Genomic DNA, 22,863 nt, shown 5'->3' on the forward strand with positions numbered 1-22,863 from the left:
TGATGATGATGATGATGATGATGGTGGTGGTGGTGGTGGTGGTGGCTGTGATGATGATGATGGTGGTGGAGGTGGTGGTGGCTGTGATGATGATGATGATGATGATGATGATGATGATGATGATGATGGTGGTGGTGGTGGAGGTGGTGGTGGCTGTGATGATGATGATGATGATGATGATGATGATGGTGGTGGTGGAGGTGGTGGTGGCTGTGATGATGATGATGATGATGATGATGATGATGATGGTGGTGGTGGAGGTGGTGGTGGCTGTGATGATGATGATGATGATGATGATGATGATGATGATGATGATGATGGTGGTGGTGGTGGTGGTGGTAATGATGATGATATACAGACGTGGACGACATGCAATCGTATCAGTAATAGTGGTGGAATTGATGGCAGTAGTCATGGTAGTGGTTTTAAATGTTGGAAGAAAATGACAACAGTAGTGGTGGTGGTAGGAGTAGTGCTGGAAGTGCTGACAACAGTAGTGGCAGCCGTGATACTATACTCTTTTCACTCTAACTTGGCCTAAAAGTTCCATCTCTCCATCTTGAATGCTCAGCTGTAAGAACAGACTGACACTAGATTACGGCGCTAGTCACGAAGAAGTGCTATGGAATGTTTGTAGAATGGCAGCCTCGTCTCTTTCTACTACGTGAAATAAACTGCCAAAGGACGAAAATCTAGGCCAAGTTAGTGTAGAAGGAGTATAGCTGATGTGGTGGCTGTGGTGGTGGTGGGGGTAACGGTGGTGAAATGTGTGACAACAGTGGTGGAAGTGATGGCAGTACTGATATTGACAGTATGTAGTAGTTGTAGCAGAGTGGTGGTGGTAGTAGTAGTAGTAATAGTAGAGTGGTGGTGGTAGTAGTAATAGCAGTAGTAGTAGTGGAGGTGGTGGGGATGGTGGTAGAAGTAGTTGTAGTAGTAGTAATAACAGTGTTGGAAGCAGTGACAACAGTGGTGGTAGTGGTGGCAGAAGTGGTGTTCATACTGGGGACTGTGTGAAAAAATGCTGAGCTGGGCATATCAAACATTCTCTCTCTCTCTCTCTCTCTCTCTCTCTCTCTCTCTCTCTCTCTCTCTCTCTCTCTCTCTCACACACACACACACACACACACACAGTTCCTTCGCATCACATTCCTTACTTTTGACTCTTTTACTAGTTGTATGCATTTCTTCCCCCCCCCCACGCTCCCTTTCTCCCGTTCTTCTCCATTATAATTATTATTATCATCATCATCATCATCATCATCATCATCATCATCATCATCATCATCATCATCCTATTCCTTAATGCCTTCCCTTCTCCTGTACACCAAATTAAAATCATCTGTGCAATTTGAAAACTGGTCAAAAAAGCGTGCCCAGGCATGCAAAAATTACACACACACACACACACACACACACACACACACAACAGGTCCTTCTCATCACCTTCCTTCATTCTCTCTCTCGTTAGGTTTACATTTCTTCCCCCCCCCTCTCTCTCTCTCTCTCTCTCTCTCTCACTCCAATGAAAGGATTCTCTTTATATACGAGGGGCAACTATATATGCAAAATGAGTGACAAACATGATGTTCCTGCTGGCGAAATGTAGGCAGTAATGAATGAATATGTCCACAGATTTAAGTGTACTGAACTGAGAATGAAGAGATCGGTATGTTACGACACGCTGAGGACAGAACTGTGAGGGGGTGTTTTGGCACTGAAAGCTGAGGTGGTGTGTAGGGGCAGACCTGAGGTGGTTTGGGTATGTGGAGAAAATGTGCATAACAGGGTAAAGCACAGAGCAGTCATAAATGTGGATGAGATGGGACGTACTGGCAGACCAAGAAAAGCAAGGGATGAAGTCAAGGGAGAGACCTAAGGGTTATGGGACATGACTGCAATGCTGCAAGACATGTGCAGTGTGGAAAGCAACCATGTGTTAAATTACATATGTTCGAATTAAAGAACCAGAGTCAATGTTATCATGTGTAAGTCCTTTCATCTGATAACAGCTCCATCAGTTGATAAAAGGCTGACCTTACAAAGTTCATTTACTATATGTATGCATTAATTTGAATCCTTATTTTCAGCTCCAGGTACTGAATCAAGCTGTTCTTCAGCCAGACCAACTCCTCATATATCTCTCCACATCATCTCTAACTTTGAATCTGATGCCCAGGAGACAACATGAATCTATAGTGAAGCCATCTTTGTGGAATATGAATCAACTTCCTCAACCAGATCTAATCCTCATACATCTCTCCACACCATCTCTCTTTGAATCAGATTCCCAGGAGACAACACAAATCTACAGTGATGCCATCTGACGAGACTAAAGTGATGGGGTTCACGGATCCTAGCATTATGTCGAGAGCAACGGATATTATGCTAAGATTCGTGCGTCAACTCACTGCAAACCTTCTCTGCTACAACACTGACAAGACCAACATCATCTACTTCTGCTGCCTGATTCTATACTTATTTTATTACTGTACAACAAAATCTGTGGACAACATAATTACAGAGTGTGTGTTTAGAATACACGGTCATATGGAGGGAATGGAAAGTGTGGTAAGAAGAGTATATTTGAGTTTGAAGGTGAAAGGGGGCCAACAAGGTGGGTGTAGATGGTAATTCAATGTGCGAGAAAGCAAGGTATGACGGTTGAGGAGACAAAATAGAGAAAGCAAAGTGTTGCAGGTGAGGAGGTGGCAATTAAGAGAGCAAGCTGGCTGGATAAATTCTGTATGGTGCAGTGCATGACATGAGTATGGCAACACTTTTTAAATTAACGGACTGACTATGTGACAGGCTATACAGAGTGCATATGTCTAGACAATTATGCCTTGGGTGGAGTCAAGATTCTGGGAGCCTGAATGATGAGTGAGTGAATGTGTGGCTCATTGCAAATGTATACTATTGATTGGTTCTTACTCTACCATGTTTTTTCATTTCTCTTGCTATCTGAACTCTACCTCACACCAACTCTGGGTGGAAAAAAGGGGGGTTCGATGATGATGGCAACAGCAATGATGATGATGATGACAATGATGATGATGATGATGATGATGATGATGATGATGGCAACAACAATGATGATGATAATGATGATGATGATGATGGCAAAAACAATGATGATGATAATGATGATGATGGCAACAACAATGATGATAATGATGATGATGATGATGATATGCGAAAACTTGATCTCCTAACACCACACGGCAGGTGGAACATGGCTAATGATGACCCAGATGTGTACAAAAAATGGTGATGCAAGGAACAGACACTATTAATACCAACAATTACTTTATTACTCAATTAGGGGAAGACTTTTCAAAATAAGGGAATGTATTAAGGAACCAGCTGCTTAAATACTACTTTCACAATATGCAATAAAGATAATGAACTTGCAGTAACCGTAGTTATTATAATTCTTGCATGTTAATTACTCTTTCCCCCCCTCTCTCTCTCTCTCTCTCTCTCTTTACTAATACCACCAACACCATTACTTAAATAACAATAAAAAAAAATGATGTATAGTAGTAATTGTAGCTGACTGAATATACAAATCTGATAAATAATAATACAGGACAAAAGTATACACAGACAAATGAACAACAGCACACATAAAAACACTGAACAAATAAATCTGTGTTTACTGACTAAAAGAGTGAATCTGTACATCTGCAAACAAACAAACTAATAACAGCACACACATGAAAACACAAGACAAACAGACTATACACAAAACACACAACAAATACACTTAACTACGCAAAGGAAATAAAAAACAAACAAACTTCATACATAGCACAAAGAAACAAACTTATAGCACAAATGAACTTAATAAGAAACAGACAAACTAACGTAAAACACAGAACACGGAAAAAACTTATTGCACAAACAAATATGTTAAATATATATAAATATCAGCTACACGATACCTGCTGTGAGTATATCAGGAGTCAGCAGCAACCATATTCTCATGTGAAATGCACACACATAAATTAACAGCAAACGTACCAGGTTCATGTTTGTCTTTCCACACCCTTAGCATCTTTCAGAGAGATATTACACGTCAATTAAGTACTGTACTTTATTTAAATCCTTTATCCTTATTGTTTTTGGATGAATATACTAAAATAACTTACTGTACTGTTGTTGCAGCCTCAGTCTCATCTGAATGTGAACCTAGTGGACTGCAGGCTGAAGCTACCTTTATCCTGCAGTCCACCATCTTCTTAGTGGGTGACACAAAGGGAGTAGAGTGATTTTTGTACAACCAGGCAGCAATGTTGCCTGGTTATACTGATGATACCCAACACCAACAACACAAGTAGTAAGTCACCATATTTATTATTACAGTATTTCTTTTCACACCTCTACCTTTCAGAAAGATATCATTTTTTACCAGTAATAAAGTACTTAAATCCTGTACCCTTACTGCTTTAAGATACAAATACAGTACTAAAACAGTGCACAGGCAGGTCCCACTATACAAGTGGGATATCTCAGTGGAAGATTGCTCAAATAGTGAAACCTTGTACAGAGTATAACGGACTGAAAAACTGGACTGCGAAAATTCATACAATGGAGTACTGTACACAACTATGGGAAAAATAGCGTTAGGTTAACTGACCCTGCTGGCATCACCGACTTTGGGTCTAGATTGCCCATTCTCAATCGGTTTCTTGTATAAATGATGCACGTATAACAAGACATGCCTGTACAATATACTGTACTCATCTTACTCTAACTGGCCTAAAATTACCATCTCTCCATCTTCAGTAAGGACATGTGATAATAAAGGATCACTAGAATATCATGCTACTCATGATGAAGTGCTATACAAAGCATGCACATCCACAGAAGTCGTTTTCTGTCACTGACATACATGAAATATGCTGCAAAGTACGAAAATTTGGGTCATCATGCTGAGACAACTACAGTCGCACATCCTTGTTATACAAAATTGTTCGGTATAACATCATTCGATTATACGATCAACAAAACTTTAGGTCTTTCTTTCTTTTTCACTTAAACAATCTTTCTGATGGCCGATTTCTCGTTATACAATCAGTTTTCTCCCTTACGCTGTTGTTACAACGCTATATTCGACATACAATCAATCGTTATATGATCAACTTTCAAAATGCATCACAAACACAAAAGAGGGAGGTGCTTTAGGTAGACAAAATATCATCATCATCCTGACCTCTTTTCCCACCTACGGATGGGGCGAAGAAGGGTTCAGAGAAAGAAAAAAACTGATAGAGAGATATTTTCCAACTGCTCTAGCTTACCTTCATCAAAAAGATCTTGCATATGAAGAAAATATGCCTTCAATCACTGAAACCAGCTACTGGTACATACCCCCTTAAATAATCTCTACAAAATACAAGTTTCTCTACATTGACAGTATCAACATACGTATACAGTCAGTCCTCACATATGTCTTAATAAATGCTACTTGAATGAAAGCTAAAGTGAGACATATTCTGGCTAATGACTGGGGGACAATTCTGACTTTGAAACAACTTAAAAATAAAGCACAAGTAACATTAATCCTCACATCACGGGGGAAACTTATCCTATTTTACTATGGCTAACGAGACAATTTTACTTGCTCTTGGATACCTCTTGAGACCTGAGGATTACTACCGCTACTTTTTTATTTAACTCTCAAACCTGGACAAATTTATCAACTTTATTCTGACTAACAACAGATGATTTTATTTGCCACTACGAGATCTGTGGGCTAAGTGAAGGCAGCAACTCATCATCACCACTTTTAACAATGAAACAACTTTTAACGAGGACTAACTGTATTTATTGTCACTGTCACAAACATGTACAATGAAGACAAATAACTACTGTACATGAAGCACTAATATTCCTAACCTCAGGTGAGCACCTCCCTCCTCAGCAATGTCTTAAGGATGAATCTAGTTGGTGCGATTTGAAGGCAGGTAAGGTAGAGAGCATACAGGGATATCTTGATGTTTGTCCAGGTCTCAGCTAGAGTGATGCGAGCTGAACACAATGCCGACTGACACAGGGACTTCTGGTGGCTATACAGACAACGCACACAGCATCGCGACATGGTCAGGAATGACTTCATGCTGTTGGTAGACAGAAAAACAAGACAAATGTACTACAGTGTATACATTATTTTACTCTGCTCAAAAACAATTATCAACAAACTGAATTAGGAATACAGGGTACTCACTAAAACACTCAGGTACACTGATAAAAAAAGAAAATGTACTATAAATGGTACTTTACTGTGTTTAATAACAATAATCAGCACACTGAATTATGAACACAGGGTACCGTACCCACTGTAGCATTCACAACTACATGCTGATATCAGTGAAAACAAATACATCATTGTCACTTACTGCCATATACCCATCCTTAGAAACTTCTGCTGAGAATTATTATAATGTACTTTGGGTGATGCTAGGCACTGTTATCTGCCACTGGGAAGCTGCCTAAAGTTTAAGAGTTATGAAACTACCTTCAGTAATCCTTAAACCCGAACTGATGACTTGTATCTCACTCTCTGGCTAACACTAACAAGACCCTACTCAACACTTGCACACTTCACAAGGTCTAGGGGTTAAAAACATTAGTACAGAAGATATATATTCACCTTTCCTGAGTGTTGAGTGAGAACTCTATGCCACGCAGGAGGTCGTTGGTCTTAAATATGAGCAGCATCTGGCGTGGCACACGATTAAGCACCTCAGCAATTTCCGGCAGGTACTTGGCTGCATCTGATTTTATCTCATCTTGCTGCAACAAAACAGACCCACTGTTAATCCATTTAGTTACAACAATGGGGAAAAGAGTAATCCTATGCTGACAGTACCTACAGTAAACTATTAGACAACAGTGAGAGTAATCACAAGAAATGCCACAATACAATAAAACATGTAGTCACTCATCAAAGTCTGAGACAAACCTTAACTTTATATAGTATTTAAGCTCATTCTGAAAGACAGTGTGCCACACTAGTAAGGGCCACAAACTGCCACAGCTTAGCAACCAAGAATTATTTAGCAGGCAACCCCAAGATGGCCTTGACATCGATATCACTGAGCCACCATCCCTGGTGTTATCACTGAAGGAAACAGATCAAACCAACGCAAGCAGGGAACACTGCCTTACAAAATGAACAATGTATGAAATCAGAATCACATGAGCACACAATGACAAATACATTGTATACCTCACAGGAAAATTAAAGACAAGAGGACCTCTAGGTGTTCGTCTATATATCAACCGTATTTCACCCTGAAGATGTGAAAAACTGAAGAAAGGTTGGTGGTCCTGTCTTTGATTTTCCTGCATGTTATACAAATGTATGAATGTCTGCACATCTTCCACACTGCACTAACCTCTTGTGACGTTCTTTTAGTCTTATCAATGCCCTGTGAGATGGAGTTCCAGGATCGGCCTGTGACCATACAGGCAAACAACCCATACAATTCACCCACACCAAGCTGGGTGCCGTATGTCTGTATTGCCTCCAGGTCCGCATTTAGGATACTCAGCCACAGCTTACTATATGTCAGCCGGAAATCACTCGTTAAATCCTGCAAAGTTTAAATATCATATTATTATTATACATTACTGCATTTCTGAATCAATACTTCCATACTTCACATTAACTCCTACATTACAGGTAAGTTAATCTAGGCTACCAATCATCAAGTTAACAATATCATATCCTTGTCAAGTGCTCCTCCAAACACAATTCATCCAAGCAACTCAATTCCCTGTCACCTTCCTAGCTTCACCATCTTGCTTTATTACAAACTAGCCATAATTGCCCATACAAATATACTCACTGTGTAGAGCCCATGATCAAGCAAGACAATCTGGACCTTGTTGCCAACTTTCTGAACCAGCACATTCCCTGGGTGTGGGTCACAGTGGACATAACCATTGACAAAGATCATCTCAGAGTACAGGCGGCCAATCTTCTCCGAGACCTCCTTGGTGTTGATATTGTGGTTGAGCATGTAGGCACGGTCATTTACTTGTCCACCCTCACAGAACTCCATCACCAATACACGATCAGTGGTTAAGTTCCAGTCCACAGCTGGGATCTGTAATGCAAAATACAGTATACAGTTTCACAGAGCAGACATCATTTTAATTATACAGTATCCTTGCTGGTACTAAACAATATGATCTAGGTTAACAGAGCATCCTAGTAGTCAATGGGTGATATAAGTAGTAGGTTTAGCCCCAGGTTCATCTGAAATGTGAACCCTGTGGACTGCTGGCTGAAGCTGTCTTCCCTATACACTCAACCATCCTCTTTTGGGGGCTAGGAAGGGAACTGAGGGATGTTCATATAACCAGGTAGGGGAGCAATCGAGTTGTGTTGGTGCCACCACATGAAGGCATCCTCTCCAGCACTAGTGCTAGGGTACAGGAATATCAGGAAGTCCTTTAAGTACACAAGGGTCATCAAGGCAGAAGTCTACTCGTATTGATACAAAGTCCTAACTTTTTTTTAGTTTGCTCTTGCCTTCCCTACATTATCATTTTCACCTTATGACAACTTCCAAGTAGAAATGGGGTTAATGCAAGCTACATCTATCCCTTCCAGTTTAAAAAGTCCCTCTAGTGATAAATATTATATTGCCTGATGGCATCTACAATTAAATGAAAGGAGTAGACATCACCATACTGAAAAGGTTAAGATGATGAAGAACTAAATATATATTATTGCTGTTGCTGTTGCTCAGCCCCAGTCTGTCCGGGCAAACAAACCCACTGACTGCAGGAAAGCAAATGCTTTTGTGGGGCAGTGCAAAGGGTAGAGTAAAGTACATATACCATGTAGGGATACAACACCCCCTTGTGATAGACTGCACCTCATCTGAGTCTGACCAGGGTCCTTCCCATGCCAAGGTACATGTAAATATGAAGAGGCTTGGCTCCTGGGTGGATGCCACAGCTGCTCTACCCAGGATACACAGTGCCACCTATCAGTAGGCTCCTCATCAGCACCTGCATAATACTGTACAAGTATGAAATATAATTAGCTACTGTACCTTCAACCAGGGAAAGTGTGCAAACTGAGCAGCTACTTTTTCTGCATTATGAGCCTCATATGTGAAGTCCAGCTCACGAGGCAAATTTTTCTTCATTTCGTCCACCAGCCACTCAAAATTAAACTCTGGGAATATTAGGGAGACGGCGCCAACCAGCAGCTGAAAATATAGCATGATATTACTATACTCTGTCCAATTCAACACGTACATTAAATTCAATACTATAATTACATTTATTATTGCTACCTCAAGAGGGCTTTGTTAATGCGGGAGAATCCATTTGTAGTGATAGGGTTTGAAAAAGGCTTCATCAGCCTCCAATAACCCATCACAACCTAATTTTTCTCCCTATGTTGAATATACTGTATTTACAAAAAGGTAGCAAAAATAAAATGAAAAATATCACTAGGATGAAAAGGTTGGTTTGGCTTAAAGTTGTGATCTCTCCATTTTGCATGACAAGTTGTAACAAAATACTACAGTAAGCTGGCAGTCAGGAAAAAGCACTGTGTAAATTATATAAAGCCACAGTGTTGTTTTATTCTGCCACTGATTAACACAAAATAAGCTGAAAAGCAGCAAAAAAAAAAAATATATACCTAGTTATTGCAAACAAATTTATATACAGCAAATGACACCAAAGGCCTTACCTCCATGCCCTTCATGTCAATGGAGGAGTGAGCCTTGACCGCCGGATGCTGCACTTTGACAGCCACCTGCCGACCATCCGCCAGCTTGGCCCGGTGAACCTGGGCCAGTGATGCCGCTCCCAGGGGTTCAGGATCAAATTCTATAAATAATTCCTGAGGCTGTAGAAATAAAAAGGCAAGCTGCATAGGTATTACAAGTGTGGTTTGGTCATCACTGCATATCATAAATTACAGAGTGATTCATAGGCTTTATTAATTCTGTTTTCTCCCACCCTTCCTGTCATTTTTAACATTCTTCTATCCTTTTCAGGTGGCTTTACACTGAGTGACAAGCCTAATGGTTTCCTGTACGCTAGGAAACCATTTACAATGCTGAGCAGTAACCATATAACCAACCCACTTGAGTTCCCTACATGATGACAAGTGGGTTGGTAGTGGGTTATAAAACAACTTATTCAAGGACAAACAGCCAGCCTTTACCAGATTATGGTGTCTGGCTAAAGATATATAAACAGAGAAACTTCCCATCACTGCACATCATAAGTTACAAAATGCTTCACAGGTTATATAAATTCTGAAAATAATTTCTATCAAAGCAAATCATGTAATATAAAATGCTTCACAGGTTATGCAAATTCTATAAATAATTCCTGATGTTACAGAAACAATGTGGTAAGCAACGTATGTCTTCCAAGTATGGTTTAGTCAGTATTGTATACCACATAAGTACAAATGTTCCTATGGTTGTGCAACATCTATAAATCCTGAAGCACTAGAATTAAGAGGCAAACTGCATGTATACTCCATTTTCATTAGTTTCCGTTAATATAACACAAAGTAATAGCACAGTATTAGCACCATATATCTACTATGGATTACCTGGGCTTGTATTCTCATCAGGTAAGGAGGCCCCCTAACACCTCTTCCTTAACAATCTATTTTCCAAACTACCCATTAATATTCTCTTTTTCACTTATGTTTTTATATCAACACAGATTGCCTGAATAACACACAAGAATATAACAGATCAGAATTGGAAATAAAACAATAAGGATGAAGTGTAAGTACGCTTCCTCCGCAGCAGACAGAAATAAAGCAGTAAGTAAGAGGTATTGTATTAGTAAGATTCCGAAGCACACCAGAATACCACCCTTAGATATTAACTCCCTCCTACTTCATCCCTGTCAATCCTACAAACATCCAAGACCTTAAATAATGATTAGGTTGTAATCTGGAGGCCACACAAGTCTTGATACTGACCTTACACTTAAGTTCCTCCTCTATAACCTGGTATATGTCTGGTAGTGGTGAGGGTGGGGCGCGGGAGTGTAGGACCTTCATAGTATCTACATATTCCGTTGGCAACAGATACTCCAGTGATCCCAGATGCTGACCAACCTTCACAAATGCACCACCATTGACGCAGCACAGATCAAGCAACTCTTTGGCTGAACGTAAATGAGTCTGAAAAAGTAGTTAGTCTTTGAAATTTCTACCAAGGGATCAGTGTAATAATAATAATAATAATAATAATAATAATAATAATGTTACTAGCAGTATACTAAATCAGATTGATGACATGGAAAAACATTTGCATAAAAACTATACTACATGGTAAATCACAACACAATGTAATCAATTTAATAGTTACCTGTGACTTAACTTCAGCATAATTACTTGACTCGGGTGTAACAGCACCGGAATAGAGAGATCTTCTATAATCAGCAACTATTTTTGTGACCTGATAGATAATACAGGGCATTAATTATCAAAGTTGTTAGATGCAAGATTATCATATATACATCATCTTTCTCTGACACACTACCAACACAAAACATAACTCACAAACAATCCATTATGCCTCCACGGTAATGCACTCCCTCACACAGTCACACCACAACGCTCACTTCATGCACCACACTATACAACACAGACAATCATTCAACACATCAACAAAAGACCTCCAGGAGCACCCAGATGAAGTGGATGGCTTTCTGCAGTCCACTGGGTTTATGTTTTGATAAGCCTTGGGCCACAACAACATTAACAACACTGCAGCTAACATCTAAAGGACTGGTGGAATCAAAAGAGTCAACTGTATCCATTTGCCTCAAGTGTCTACTATGTGACACCTGGCTACAGTCAAGCACAATTACTGGTAGATGATCAGTCTACTTCACTTGGTGGCATTACATGATGGAAAGCCTCTCTAGTCATCTCTTAAGGACTAAACCTATGAAAGGCTACCACTTCACTAGAAACTGGCCTAATGCTATCTTGGGCGGTGTGGGGATAACTCAGTCTTATGGTGTCGGCATAAGTGTGGCAGCAGGAGTATGAAATTAATAAATGATGCAGCATAAACACTGAAAATGAATACTGAGCTGTCCCCACTACACACAAGAAATCACCTGGAGTGGAAAAAAATCACTATACATTTATACAGTATGTAATCTGAATACTGTATAAATACACACTGTGTAATGTAAAAAGAAGTACAGAATTACTGATATTACACAACACAATACCAAATTCTAAACACTAACCGTAACAGCTGCTCTGCCGAACCTAACTGCCCCAATTGCTGCCGTTTCAACCTCATCAATGTTGTAGGTCACAGTCACTCCTCCCACCCCCAGCAACCCAAGACGCAGTAGAGTTCGGTACGCCATTCTGCTGTGCTGTGTTGCTTTCCTGTTAATGTGACAACACTATGGTAAAAATATACGTTGTGACAGACCATACATCCCCCACAAATTTTATTGTTTCTTTGACATTTTCATATCAAATTAGAGGGGGTCTTCTCTATGACTTTTCTATTACAAATGTCTATAACAGTACTTAGGGGAGGGGGAAGGGATTATTCAGCCTCTAGATATAGCTGTTACTGCATCTATGCTTAAATAACCTGAACCGAACTGAAGCTATTCTAACCTAACTTAATTTTACTGTATCATACATGCAATAGCAGATGAAACAAGGGGCTGCACAGAATACCTATCTATCTATCTATCTATTGCCAGATGCAATAATCCCATAAGGGGTGGCCATTTGACTGAGTTATTTGTTTTACAGGAAGGGGCACTAACCCTCCACCAACCCACTTGTTGACACATAGGGAGCACGTATGGTTTGGTTATATGGTTACCACCCAGCGCTGTAAATGGTTTCTTGGCTTACAGGAAACCATTTGGCTTGTCACTCAATGTAAAGCCACCTGTAAAGGAAAGAAAAGCAATAAGAAGTGACAGGAAAGATGGGAGAAATAGGAAGAGAGGAGGGCTGGCACAGAAAAAGAATGATAAAGGATAAGGAAGAAGTAGGCAGCACTACATCAAGTGAGTGGATGATGGTCCCACCACCTACCACTACAGAATACCCACTTCAGTTATCTCTGAAAATGTCAAAAAAGGCTTCTTCTTTTTTTTCTTTTTTTTTTGTTTTCAGGTTGAAACATAATAAACATTCATGGCATTCTCACTGTGTTGACACTAAGCTATGGTACATTCGCACCAGACAATGGAAAGGAACACCTTTATACAATGGCACTGATATAACCTGGCTGCTTCACTACCTGGTGTCTGGTGACACTGTGACCCTCAACCTATTCCCCTGAGTGGTGGATGGTGAACTGCTGAAGGTCAACTTCAGTCTACAGTCCACTCACTTCACATTCATGTGAGCTCTGGCCCACAACAACAAGCACATTATGCAAAGAAGAAAACAGTGAAACTGCACAACAGCTCCCATACAGAGAGTTTACAATGGCAATTTTTCTCAATAAACCAAAATGTAATTATCACTGCGACATGTAAAAAGCTGTGGAAATATGTAATCCTGATGACATCGATCATACGCCCTTATCAGCCTTACAAGCAAGCCATGACAAGCGGCCACCCATCATATTGGGCTATCAGCTTGATTCGGTTCATCAATCCATTACTAATTGTTCACAAAGCCAGATTAACCCTGCTGTGGCCTGGTCGGCAACACAGACAGTTGGCCTACAGTATATACCATAGATCTCTTTTTTCCGTTATTTCCAGTGAAATTTTGGCATGACCTATAATGGCTTTTTTTGACGGCCCGATGGGTAATGGCCCTTATTTGGATGCCCAAAGCATATATTTATTCCACTCTGGAAGTCTGGATGGCCTGTGACAGGCCGTGGCCTGGTAGGCAGTTGCCCATTTTGTCTATAGCCTATCTGGTAATGCGGCCGATTGTTCATTCTTCTAACCTAACCTAGTATGACCTAACCTAACCTAATCCAACTGAACCTAACTTAATTTACCCTAACCTAAAAATTGGGATCTGGGGACAAACAAGTTTTGGCTCTGAACTGACCCACTGCTCTCTGTAGGATGCCACTGCTGATATTAACAAACTTAACTTGGTGCTTTTAATAGCATAAATGTTATCTCTACAGAATCTGTCATATGTGAATTATAAATTATGAAAGATAATCTCAGTTACAAAATTTTTATCATTTGTTAATGGGAACTCTCCTGCAGTCTGTCCAATAAAAGTACTGTACATATGTATGAAATAACAGTAAATTTTTACAAGTTGCCAATACACCCCCCAGGTTGTGCAGTATATGTTTCTGGTAGTTTTTGACGAGATTTGAGTGGTTTTGATCTTCATTTTTGTTGGAAATGCTTCATTTTGCCTCTTTTCCAATTATGAACTTTGACTGGATGAGGTGGTGAAATGAAGCATTTTCGACAGAAAACGAGGGCAAAAATCACTCAAACCACATCAAAAACCACCAGAAAACTATACTGCACAACCGGTTAACCTAGCCAAACAGACCTAACCTAACCTAACCAAACAGACCTAACCTAACCTAACCAAACAGACCTAACCTAACCGACAGAAACAAAGGCAAAAATCACTCAAATCGCATAAAAAAACACCAGAAAAATATACTGCACAACTGGTTCACCAAACCAAACAGGACCTAACCCTACCAAACCTAACGTGTCACAGTGGAATGCTTACCTTACGATGGTCCAGGTTGTGCAGTATATTTTTCTGGTGGCTTTTGATGCGATTTGTTATTTTTGTCTTCATTTTCCATCAAAAATGCTTCATTTCACCTCATCCAGCCAACGTTCACGATTGGAAAAGAGGCAAAATGAAGCATTTCCGACAAAAATGAAGGTCAAAATCACTCAACTCGCACCAAAAACTACAAGAAGAAATACACCGTGTTTTCTCAATAACACAACAGCTTCTTCTGGTTCCAAGTGGAAACGCATAATACTTGGATGGTGACCGCCTGGGAACACCAGATGCTGTTGGCATCTCTATGTGTCAAGTGGGGTTGGTGGAGGATTAGTGCCCCTCCCTGTAAAACAATTAACTCTAAGCCGTTGGCCACCCCGTTTGGGATACATGGCGTCTGGCAATGAATGAATGAATGAATTAATATTACACCGAGTGAACACATCACGTCTTACTTATTGGAAGCCACAGAGAGGAGGATTTGAATTTTCCACCCAAAAGGAATCAAAGACAGCGCTTGAAGTTGACTGACAGAATACCATCACGTGACAAAGTATGCCATGAGTGGGTGAAACAGACCTAGCAGATGCATGTGCAGTTGACGGAAAGAAAAACACACGTAGGAACGCAAGCACTTTTCACACGGACTGGCCGAGTAAAGATCCAAGGTATGATTTTGGGGGAAATTTTAAATAAATTCATTACCTCTGTAAATACCGAATTCCGAATGGGGTTATGGGGTTCAACAGCATTCTTAGGTATTATACTATGCATTTAGGGTGGTAATATCCCTGAACTGCATATTGGCAACTTGTAAGATAATACCGAAATAGCAACCGGAAAAAGGAAATGCCACAGTTATACACAAATGCATGCACTACCTCCTACTGTCCTAACACTGGCACTCATCAACCCTCACATGGAAAAACGTTAAAAATGTCGTTTCACCGTTAAATTAGTCTTCAGTTCTGATTCAGTACTAGGCATACTGTGTAACTCTATTGGTTCCCGCAACTATCAGTAAAACGTTGATAATTACCGTACTCCTATTCGAACAAACGACAGAAACAAACCACAGTTCTATGCACACATTTTAAACTGTTATATCCCAGAATGCTTCCGGTGTTACAAAACTTAACATACCTCGACTAATTTCATCACATCATTACGCAACGTAGGCCTACATGTTCAAACCACTACAATTTTAGTTATCTTGAATGAAACTGATTTAAATTTAGCATGTATATACCTTGATTCCTTACCTTAACTAAATCTATGTGAGTATATTGTATTCTCCGCCACAATACGTCATTCTTGTCATGGTAACTTATGAATTTAGGTAACGGGAACGCTCAGCTGGTCTCCAATGCCATCTGTTGTGTTGCCAGAGCCACAACACATGCTAAATAGTTATCAAAATACTGCTAGATTCTCTCTCTCTCTCTCTAAGTTGTATCGCAAGAATGTTGCTTATCTTATCAAATGTTCATTATTAGGGTGACTACTCTCTCTTCCATGAGTAGCATTACCTAAGCAGCAAACCCCAAGCATTCCTCGAACTAAAACCCTTAGGGGACACGTCCAACTGAAGCGCCTTAACCCACTTGCCCGTCACTCTTTTCCCTGTTAACCCAGCAGTACAGGTGAGCTTGTTTTAACATCTGACAGTTTCATTGCCTTCATGGCCATTGTGTGGTCAATATAGGCACATATTACAAGGGTTTCTTTGTTTTATAGAACTGGTTAATTTTTGCTACTTCCAGACGATTTATTTAAACTAAAAGCCTCGTATCCAATAATTTAGCTTCTTTTCACATGATTTTATTTTGTAGGTATAGGATACATTTCACGTGTTGGAAAAGGTTATATTTTCCAATCTTAAAACATCTCTCCTATCTAGAGATAGCCTGAAAGTGAAAAAATAAGAAATGTCATCGTTGTAAAGGAAATAACGGAATGACAGGGAGGGTGGAAAGGTTACAAGAGGATGGAAAAAAGGCAGAATATAAGAGAGATGTGCATGGAGGAGCGATTGGGTCAATATGATGAGCAGATAGGGGACGTGGAAGGTGTGTGCAAGATATTCACAGAAGAATTCTGCAGCATAATATGTGAAGTGGTGTGTAGGGTGAAGAGGACGAAAGGCGTGCAAGGAACAGCATGGTGGAATGACGAGGTGAGACAGGCTGTGGCACAAAAGAGGCATGTAGTGAGTGAATGAGAAACAGGGGACTGGAGGAAGTTGTGACAGAAGAGAGAGTTGTATGTAGAGAGGAAGAGAGGTAAAAAGATTAGTAAGGGAGAATGGATGGGGAATATGAAAGGAATTTGAGTGTAAAGTGGAGGGAATGTAAGAAAATGTTCTGGAAAGAGGTTGAGTTAGACAGGGTGTTAAGCTATAGTAGGGGAGTGAAAGACCAGAATGGTAGATTAATAGTGGATAAGGGAAAATAAGTGAGCAGATGGAGAGAACACATCATGGAATTGTTGAACACAAAGAATGAAGTAATGCGAGTATAAGTGGCTGGGGAATGGCTGGGAGAAGGAGGGATGGGAGAAGGAACGAAGAAATCAGTAGGATGGAAGTTGTGGAAGCAATGAAGAATGTCAAAATGGGGAAAGCCCCAGGAATTGATGGAGTATGTGGTGAAATGCTGAAGCATGGAGGAGAGATAGTAGTAGAATAGATGTGGAAGATGTGCAGATTGGTCTGGGAGGAAGGTAAAGTCCCGGAGGATGGGGAAAAAGAAGCGTGTGGTAATCATAGGGGCATCGGTCTTCGGGTAATAGGAAAAGTGTTTGGTAGGATACTTATTGACAGAGTTGGGGAAATAACAGGAATTAGTTGGAGAAGAACGGGGAGGTTTTAGGAAGGGAAGAGGTTGTGTAGATTAGATACTGATTATTATGTCTTTAGTGGAAAAAGTTTCTAGAGAGGGGAAAGAAGTTGTATGCGGCCTTCATGGATTTGGAGAAAGCATATGACAGGGTGGATGGACAAGGATTGTGGAAAGTATTAAGAATATATGGAGTAGATGGGAAGTTGTTGAATGCTGTGAAGAGTAGGCCTATGTATGACGGTGCTAAGGCTGCAGTGCGTGTGGATGGTGAACAGTTTTTCTATTTGAAGGTTGGATTGAAACAGGTATGTGTCATGTCTCCATAGTTGTTCAATCTGTACATGGATGGGATTATAAAAGCGATACAAGGTAGGGCAGTGGATGTTTGCGTGGCCCTAATGAGACAGGGCAGTGTTTGAAAACTCCCTGTAGGCTACTGTTGTTTGCAGATGATGCTGTGTTGTTAAGTGAAGATGAAGGGGAGCTGCAAGGCTTGGTGGATGAGTATGGGAAAGTGTAAGAAACGGAATCTAAAGGTAAATGTAGGGAAGAGTAAAGTTATGGTCTTTGAGAGAGGTGAAGTCAGTGAGTGTACAGTGAGGTTGGATGAAGAAGAAATGGAAAATGTGAGTACGTTTAAGTACTTGGGTAGTGTGATGAGTAAGGATGGAAGTTTGGAGGGCGAAGTACTTGAAAGGGTACAACAAGTAAGAAAGATTGCTGGTTCCTTGAAAGCACTGATAAGAAACAGGGAAGTGAGCATGGATGTGAAAAGTTACTACATGACAGTATTGTGATACCAATTCTAACGTATGGAAGTGAAGCTTGGACCTTGTTGGAGGAACACAAGTCGAGAGTGAGAGCAGTGGAAATGAGTTACAGTATTTGAGAGGAGCATGTGGAGTCACATGGAGAGACAGACTGACGAATGAGGATGTGAAGGAGCGTTGTGGTGTGGATACGGATGTGATAGGAAGGGTTAGGAGAAACACTGAGGTGGTTCGGCCATGTGAAGAGGATGGAGAGCGAGAGACTGACGAGGAGTGTATGTGAGTGAGGTGGAAGGAGGGAGAGGGAGGGGGAGGCCATGGATAAAATGAAGGGATGGAGTGGAGAGGTATATGAAAGGGGGGGGGTGAGCTGGGAGCAGGGCAGTGAAATGGTGGGGGACAGAGCGACATGGAGGCGATTTGTTTGTGGCCACCCCTCACGGGATTAAGGCGTCTGGCAACAGACAGATAGACCGGCAGTTTTTCTGGCGTCCGCTGGAATAGATTGCTATAGACTTGCTCCCATCGAGAGAGGGTTAATACGGTGACAATATTTAACACTGTTCCTATATTCAAATAAATCATGTCTGGCGTTACCTAACACTGAAAAGATGCCATACTGAGAAAGATAATAAAAGAAATTCCATAAAATCGCTGGAAAAAGTATGAAAATCTATGAAATTTTGCTACATTCTTGGCGATGGAGTTAAAAAGTAATCGTACAGTTGGAAATGAATATCTGTTGCCCGTTGGTTTTCATGTGATGGAGCTGGCCCACTCATGACTCACCTTGAATATTAATGGTTGCATGAAATTCGCTGAGCTTTAGTTACGAGGCAGGAATGAGTCTCCTTGATTACTAGTTAAATAAACCTTCCAATCCGACTGTCCGAGACTATCAAATGAGGTGGAAGTGGTCAGGTGAATACAAATCTAGCGAAAATATCGCTTCCTTGGCAACATTGGGTCCAGCTGTTTACATGTGTATTTACCAAAACCATTGATACTGAGTCCATTATACAGCATCAGATATTTTAAGTTAAGATTGAAGAATCTATATGCCTTTTCAACGATCCTAAAACGCAATGACTTATAACTCATACGTAAAGCAAATGACCGCAATATTTAAATAGATGATTCAGTAATTTGGTTTATTTTGTCCGTTATATATACTCCCTAGCCAACAGATTTCTACAAATACCTATCGAGAAAACACGGAGAGGGTAGCTGATCCGCAACAATTTGAAACAGAAATAAAAAAAACCCACAGGGAGCAAAAACTCCCCAAACTACTATCTGACGGAGCTAAGACAAAATTTCATTGGAAACGGGTTAGAATCAACTACAGCGTTTTCTTTATGAGAGGTAAGAGACTATATACTGTATACTCACATCAGCAGGGGTACCTCGCGTTGCTTGGGTAAAAAGCTATGTTGTGCATAACCTACTCAGACTAAGTCTACCGACCCGGAGGCGTCCCTTTCTCCCGTCAAGATGGGCAGACCACGGGAGACATTAACTGCCTAAAGCTTGATCCAGTTGAATTTACACCAGTGTGCAAAATATCGTTTTGTCTAAACAAAACAAAAAAATGCATCTTTGACTGTCATTATCATCGTTTCCATTGTCATCACTATTACAGTTGTTATGCTGCGTTCTCAGAGCTCAATTTCTTGCCCTCTAAGTACGAGTAAACTGACTTGGGTTCTTTTTAGGACCGGGTCTATAGCATGCAACCAAAGGAACAGAGCTCAAACACAGACTAGCCAAACTTACACGTATATTACCACAAAATATATAAGTGTAGGACACAGTACATATGACACAGAACAAACAGTATCAGTACCGGTACATAAGAATAAGAGTTGGACTACAGAAGACCAGGTGTCACCCCGGTGTGGAAGGCGTTCCGTCAGGTGTGCACTCTTGAGATACGCGCAGGTCCCTGGTCGTGCGACGGATCGTCCGGTGCAGAGGAGATGGAAAGCAGCCTCGCCCGCCGCCATGATCGCCACCATACGAGCCCTTTAAGCCAGAGGGACACAGGAACCGCGCACACGCCACCACTATATAGCCACCCTTCTTGCCCCGAGCTGCAGCCTAACCGCCGTCGCGACCAGAGCCCCAAGTACTGCAAACAGCCAGAGCTCTTCAGTCCAGTACTGGCTTGATGCAGTACTAATGAGAAAGTCAGTGCATCCCTGACTCTGGATTGGCTCAACACGAATCGCCGGCGTTGGCTCGACGCGACGTCACAAAGGAGTTGGCCTGATGCGACTCTGTGGATTCACCAACAGAACTGGCCTGAAGCGGTTCAGCCACGAAGTCTCCATTCCCCAACTGAACTGGCCTGACATGGTTCAGCCACGACGAAGCCACAATGTCTCCATTCACCCACTGAAATGGCCCGACGCAGTTCAGCCACGACGTCTCCCTATTGCAGACCAGCCATGGCAATTAAACCACCGCGATCCCCGGAGCGACCCCTCCCTGTGCTCCCCGTTCCACACCCCATTGAGAGATCCAAGTGACCCATCCGTTATGACCTTGCTGTTCCATCTTTCTCGGGTCCCTTACAAGCTCCCTGTGTGCCCACTTTGGGAGTCCACACTAACGTCTGTCCCCTAGGCCCTTAAGAACTAGATATCTGGTTTCCACTTTCAGAATTAGAGTCGCAGTTTCCCCCTTTTGGCCTTTGCCTTCCTGATATACTTGTAACATCCTACAGTACAGAAGCAAAGTCACCTCCCGGATCTCCCCCTTTCCCTGTGTATAGGCTTTGTGGCTACCTCCCTAACGCACGTAGAGGCTCCTTCAGGTCCTCAGATTAAAACCCCATCTCCCGGATTGACTATTTACCTTGTGTCCTATATGGCTTTGGCTTACAATAATGTTATCAGTGTTGTATTCAGGGGTTAAGGATAGTAATAAACCTGCTGTATCGTCAACCTGAATTTGTGTTCTCGCCTTATACCGTCGGAGTGTAGCATAAAGTGGGATTTGTGTTCCTTCCTCTTCAGAAGCCAAAGAAACCAGGTTATCGTAAGCATAACACTATTGTTTTTTAGAACAGGTCACACGTCAATGCACACAGCTAGGTACTTTGACCTCACAAGGTCAACTTCAGCAGTTTTGATCAGATGTACACCAAAGTTGGTGAACAGTTGAGGGTAATGCAGGAACAAAGGTGCTCAGTTTTAAGAACTCAGTAATTGAAGGTCAGGTCACAGGGCTAGATCAAAGATCGACCCATTTCTGTGTGAACAAAGTAACAAGCAGTTTGGATCAGATGTGGCCCAAACTTGGCAGAAGGGTTGAGGATCAGCGGTTGACCCACCATTTTTTATAACAATAGGTTAAAGATCAAGGCCACACAGCAAGGTCAATGTAGTTATTATCCATTTTCCACTAAACTCTGTGGAAGGGTTCAGGATAAGGCAAGTATAAAGGAATTCCACATTTGGAACAATAGTTCATAGGGAAAAATAAAAATTAAGGTAACAGGAAAATGTATACTGTGCTTGGTGTTAAAATAAGACAAGAATGAAGTCTTTCAATTTTGAGAACACTTGGTTGAAGGTTCAAGTCACAGTGTAATGTCAAGTGTTCATCTGTTCTGTTAGACCAACTGGTGGGCACTGGTGTGGCACTCTTCCAGTGCTCTGTGTTGCTTTATAATGTTATCTTTTTTTATTCTGATCAGTTTACATCACTCCACTGCACCTTTTCTTTAACCATTTATTAAGGATTCGGTACTACACATTAATATACTGTTTTACAGTATTCTCTTCTGTGTTAGTTTCTTACTTTTGACATTACAGCACTTGTATCGGTCACTAACATGGGAACAGTAAGGTGTTAGCTGTAATAAACCAAAAGAATGACCAGTGCCAATGCCCTACAAAATCTCCAAAACTGTTCATGCTTAACTATAAGGCATCAGGGATAAAGCAATTCAGTGAGTGAGGAAACATTGTAGGCCAAGTTGTTGGTGTCTAGATATTTTGTCGCATTTAGTTTTTAAGTGTACATATCACAATGGGTAACTGTTTTGGAAAGTGTAAATATCGTAAGAAGGGAGAAAAGAACAAGGAAGTGGGTGAAAAGAACAAGGACGTGGTGGAAAAGACTGAGGAAGTGGAAGATGCACCCCTCGAGTCAAATTCAGATGATGAAACTGAGTGGATGAACGACTGGCTACAGGACACCATTGACCCCTGGGAGCATATCATATGTGACAGTGATGGCAGGGGCAGATAAACCAACAGAATATCAAATCAGTTAAGTTCGAATAGCCAAGAAATTTCAGATAACGACGATGACAGCGGATTTGAGAGCACGGATAATGAGGACTCAAGCAGCCCTATAGCAAGGGCATGGCACCAGAGCGAAGGCCTTGCCCCGTACTTCAATTATCCAAGTTCAAGCAGCAGGTATTCAGATGATTCGTCTGAGTCAAGTTCAAGTGAATCAGATGGACCACTTCACATTAACGAGCTGATGTGGCAGCTTGTGT

General features: G+C 41.1%; 1 protein-coding gene across 1 annotated transcript; it reads right to left on the reverse strand.

Moving 5' to 3' along the window:
* Nucleotides 1–5,849: 5,849 nt before the first annotated feature.
* On the reverse strand, nucleotides 5,850–16,074 carry Adck1 (aarF domain containing kinase 1). The gene is made up of 10 exons (XM_080286785.1): nucleotides 16,000–16,074; nucleotides 12,274–12,421; nucleotides 11,379–11,468; nucleotides 10,988–11,191; nucleotides 9,728–9,886; nucleotides 9,078–9,236; nucleotides 7,860–8,120; nucleotides 7,407–7,604; nucleotides 6,659–6,801; nucleotides 5,850–6,125 (listed from the first exon to the last, which is right to left on the reverse strand). Exons 2-10 carry the CDS (start codon nucleotides 12,397–12,399, stop codon nucleotides 5,906–5,908), a joined length of 1,560 nt encoding a protein of 519 aa, XP_080142911.1. The 5' UTR covers nucleotides 12,400–12,421; nucleotides 16,000–16,074; the 3' UTR covers nucleotides 5,850–5,905.
* Between the last annotated feature and the right edge of the window lie 6,789 nt (nucleotides 16,075–22,863).

Source organism: Coenobita brevimanus, chromosome 114, assembly GCF_032717465.1.
Source record: "Coenobita brevimanus isolate Jiangsu-jjx chromosome 114, ASM3271746v2, whole genome shotgun sequence".
Taxonomy (NCBI): domain Eukaryota; kingdom Metazoa; phylum Arthropoda; class Malacostraca; order Decapoda; family Coenobitidae; genus Coenobita; species Coenobita brevimanus.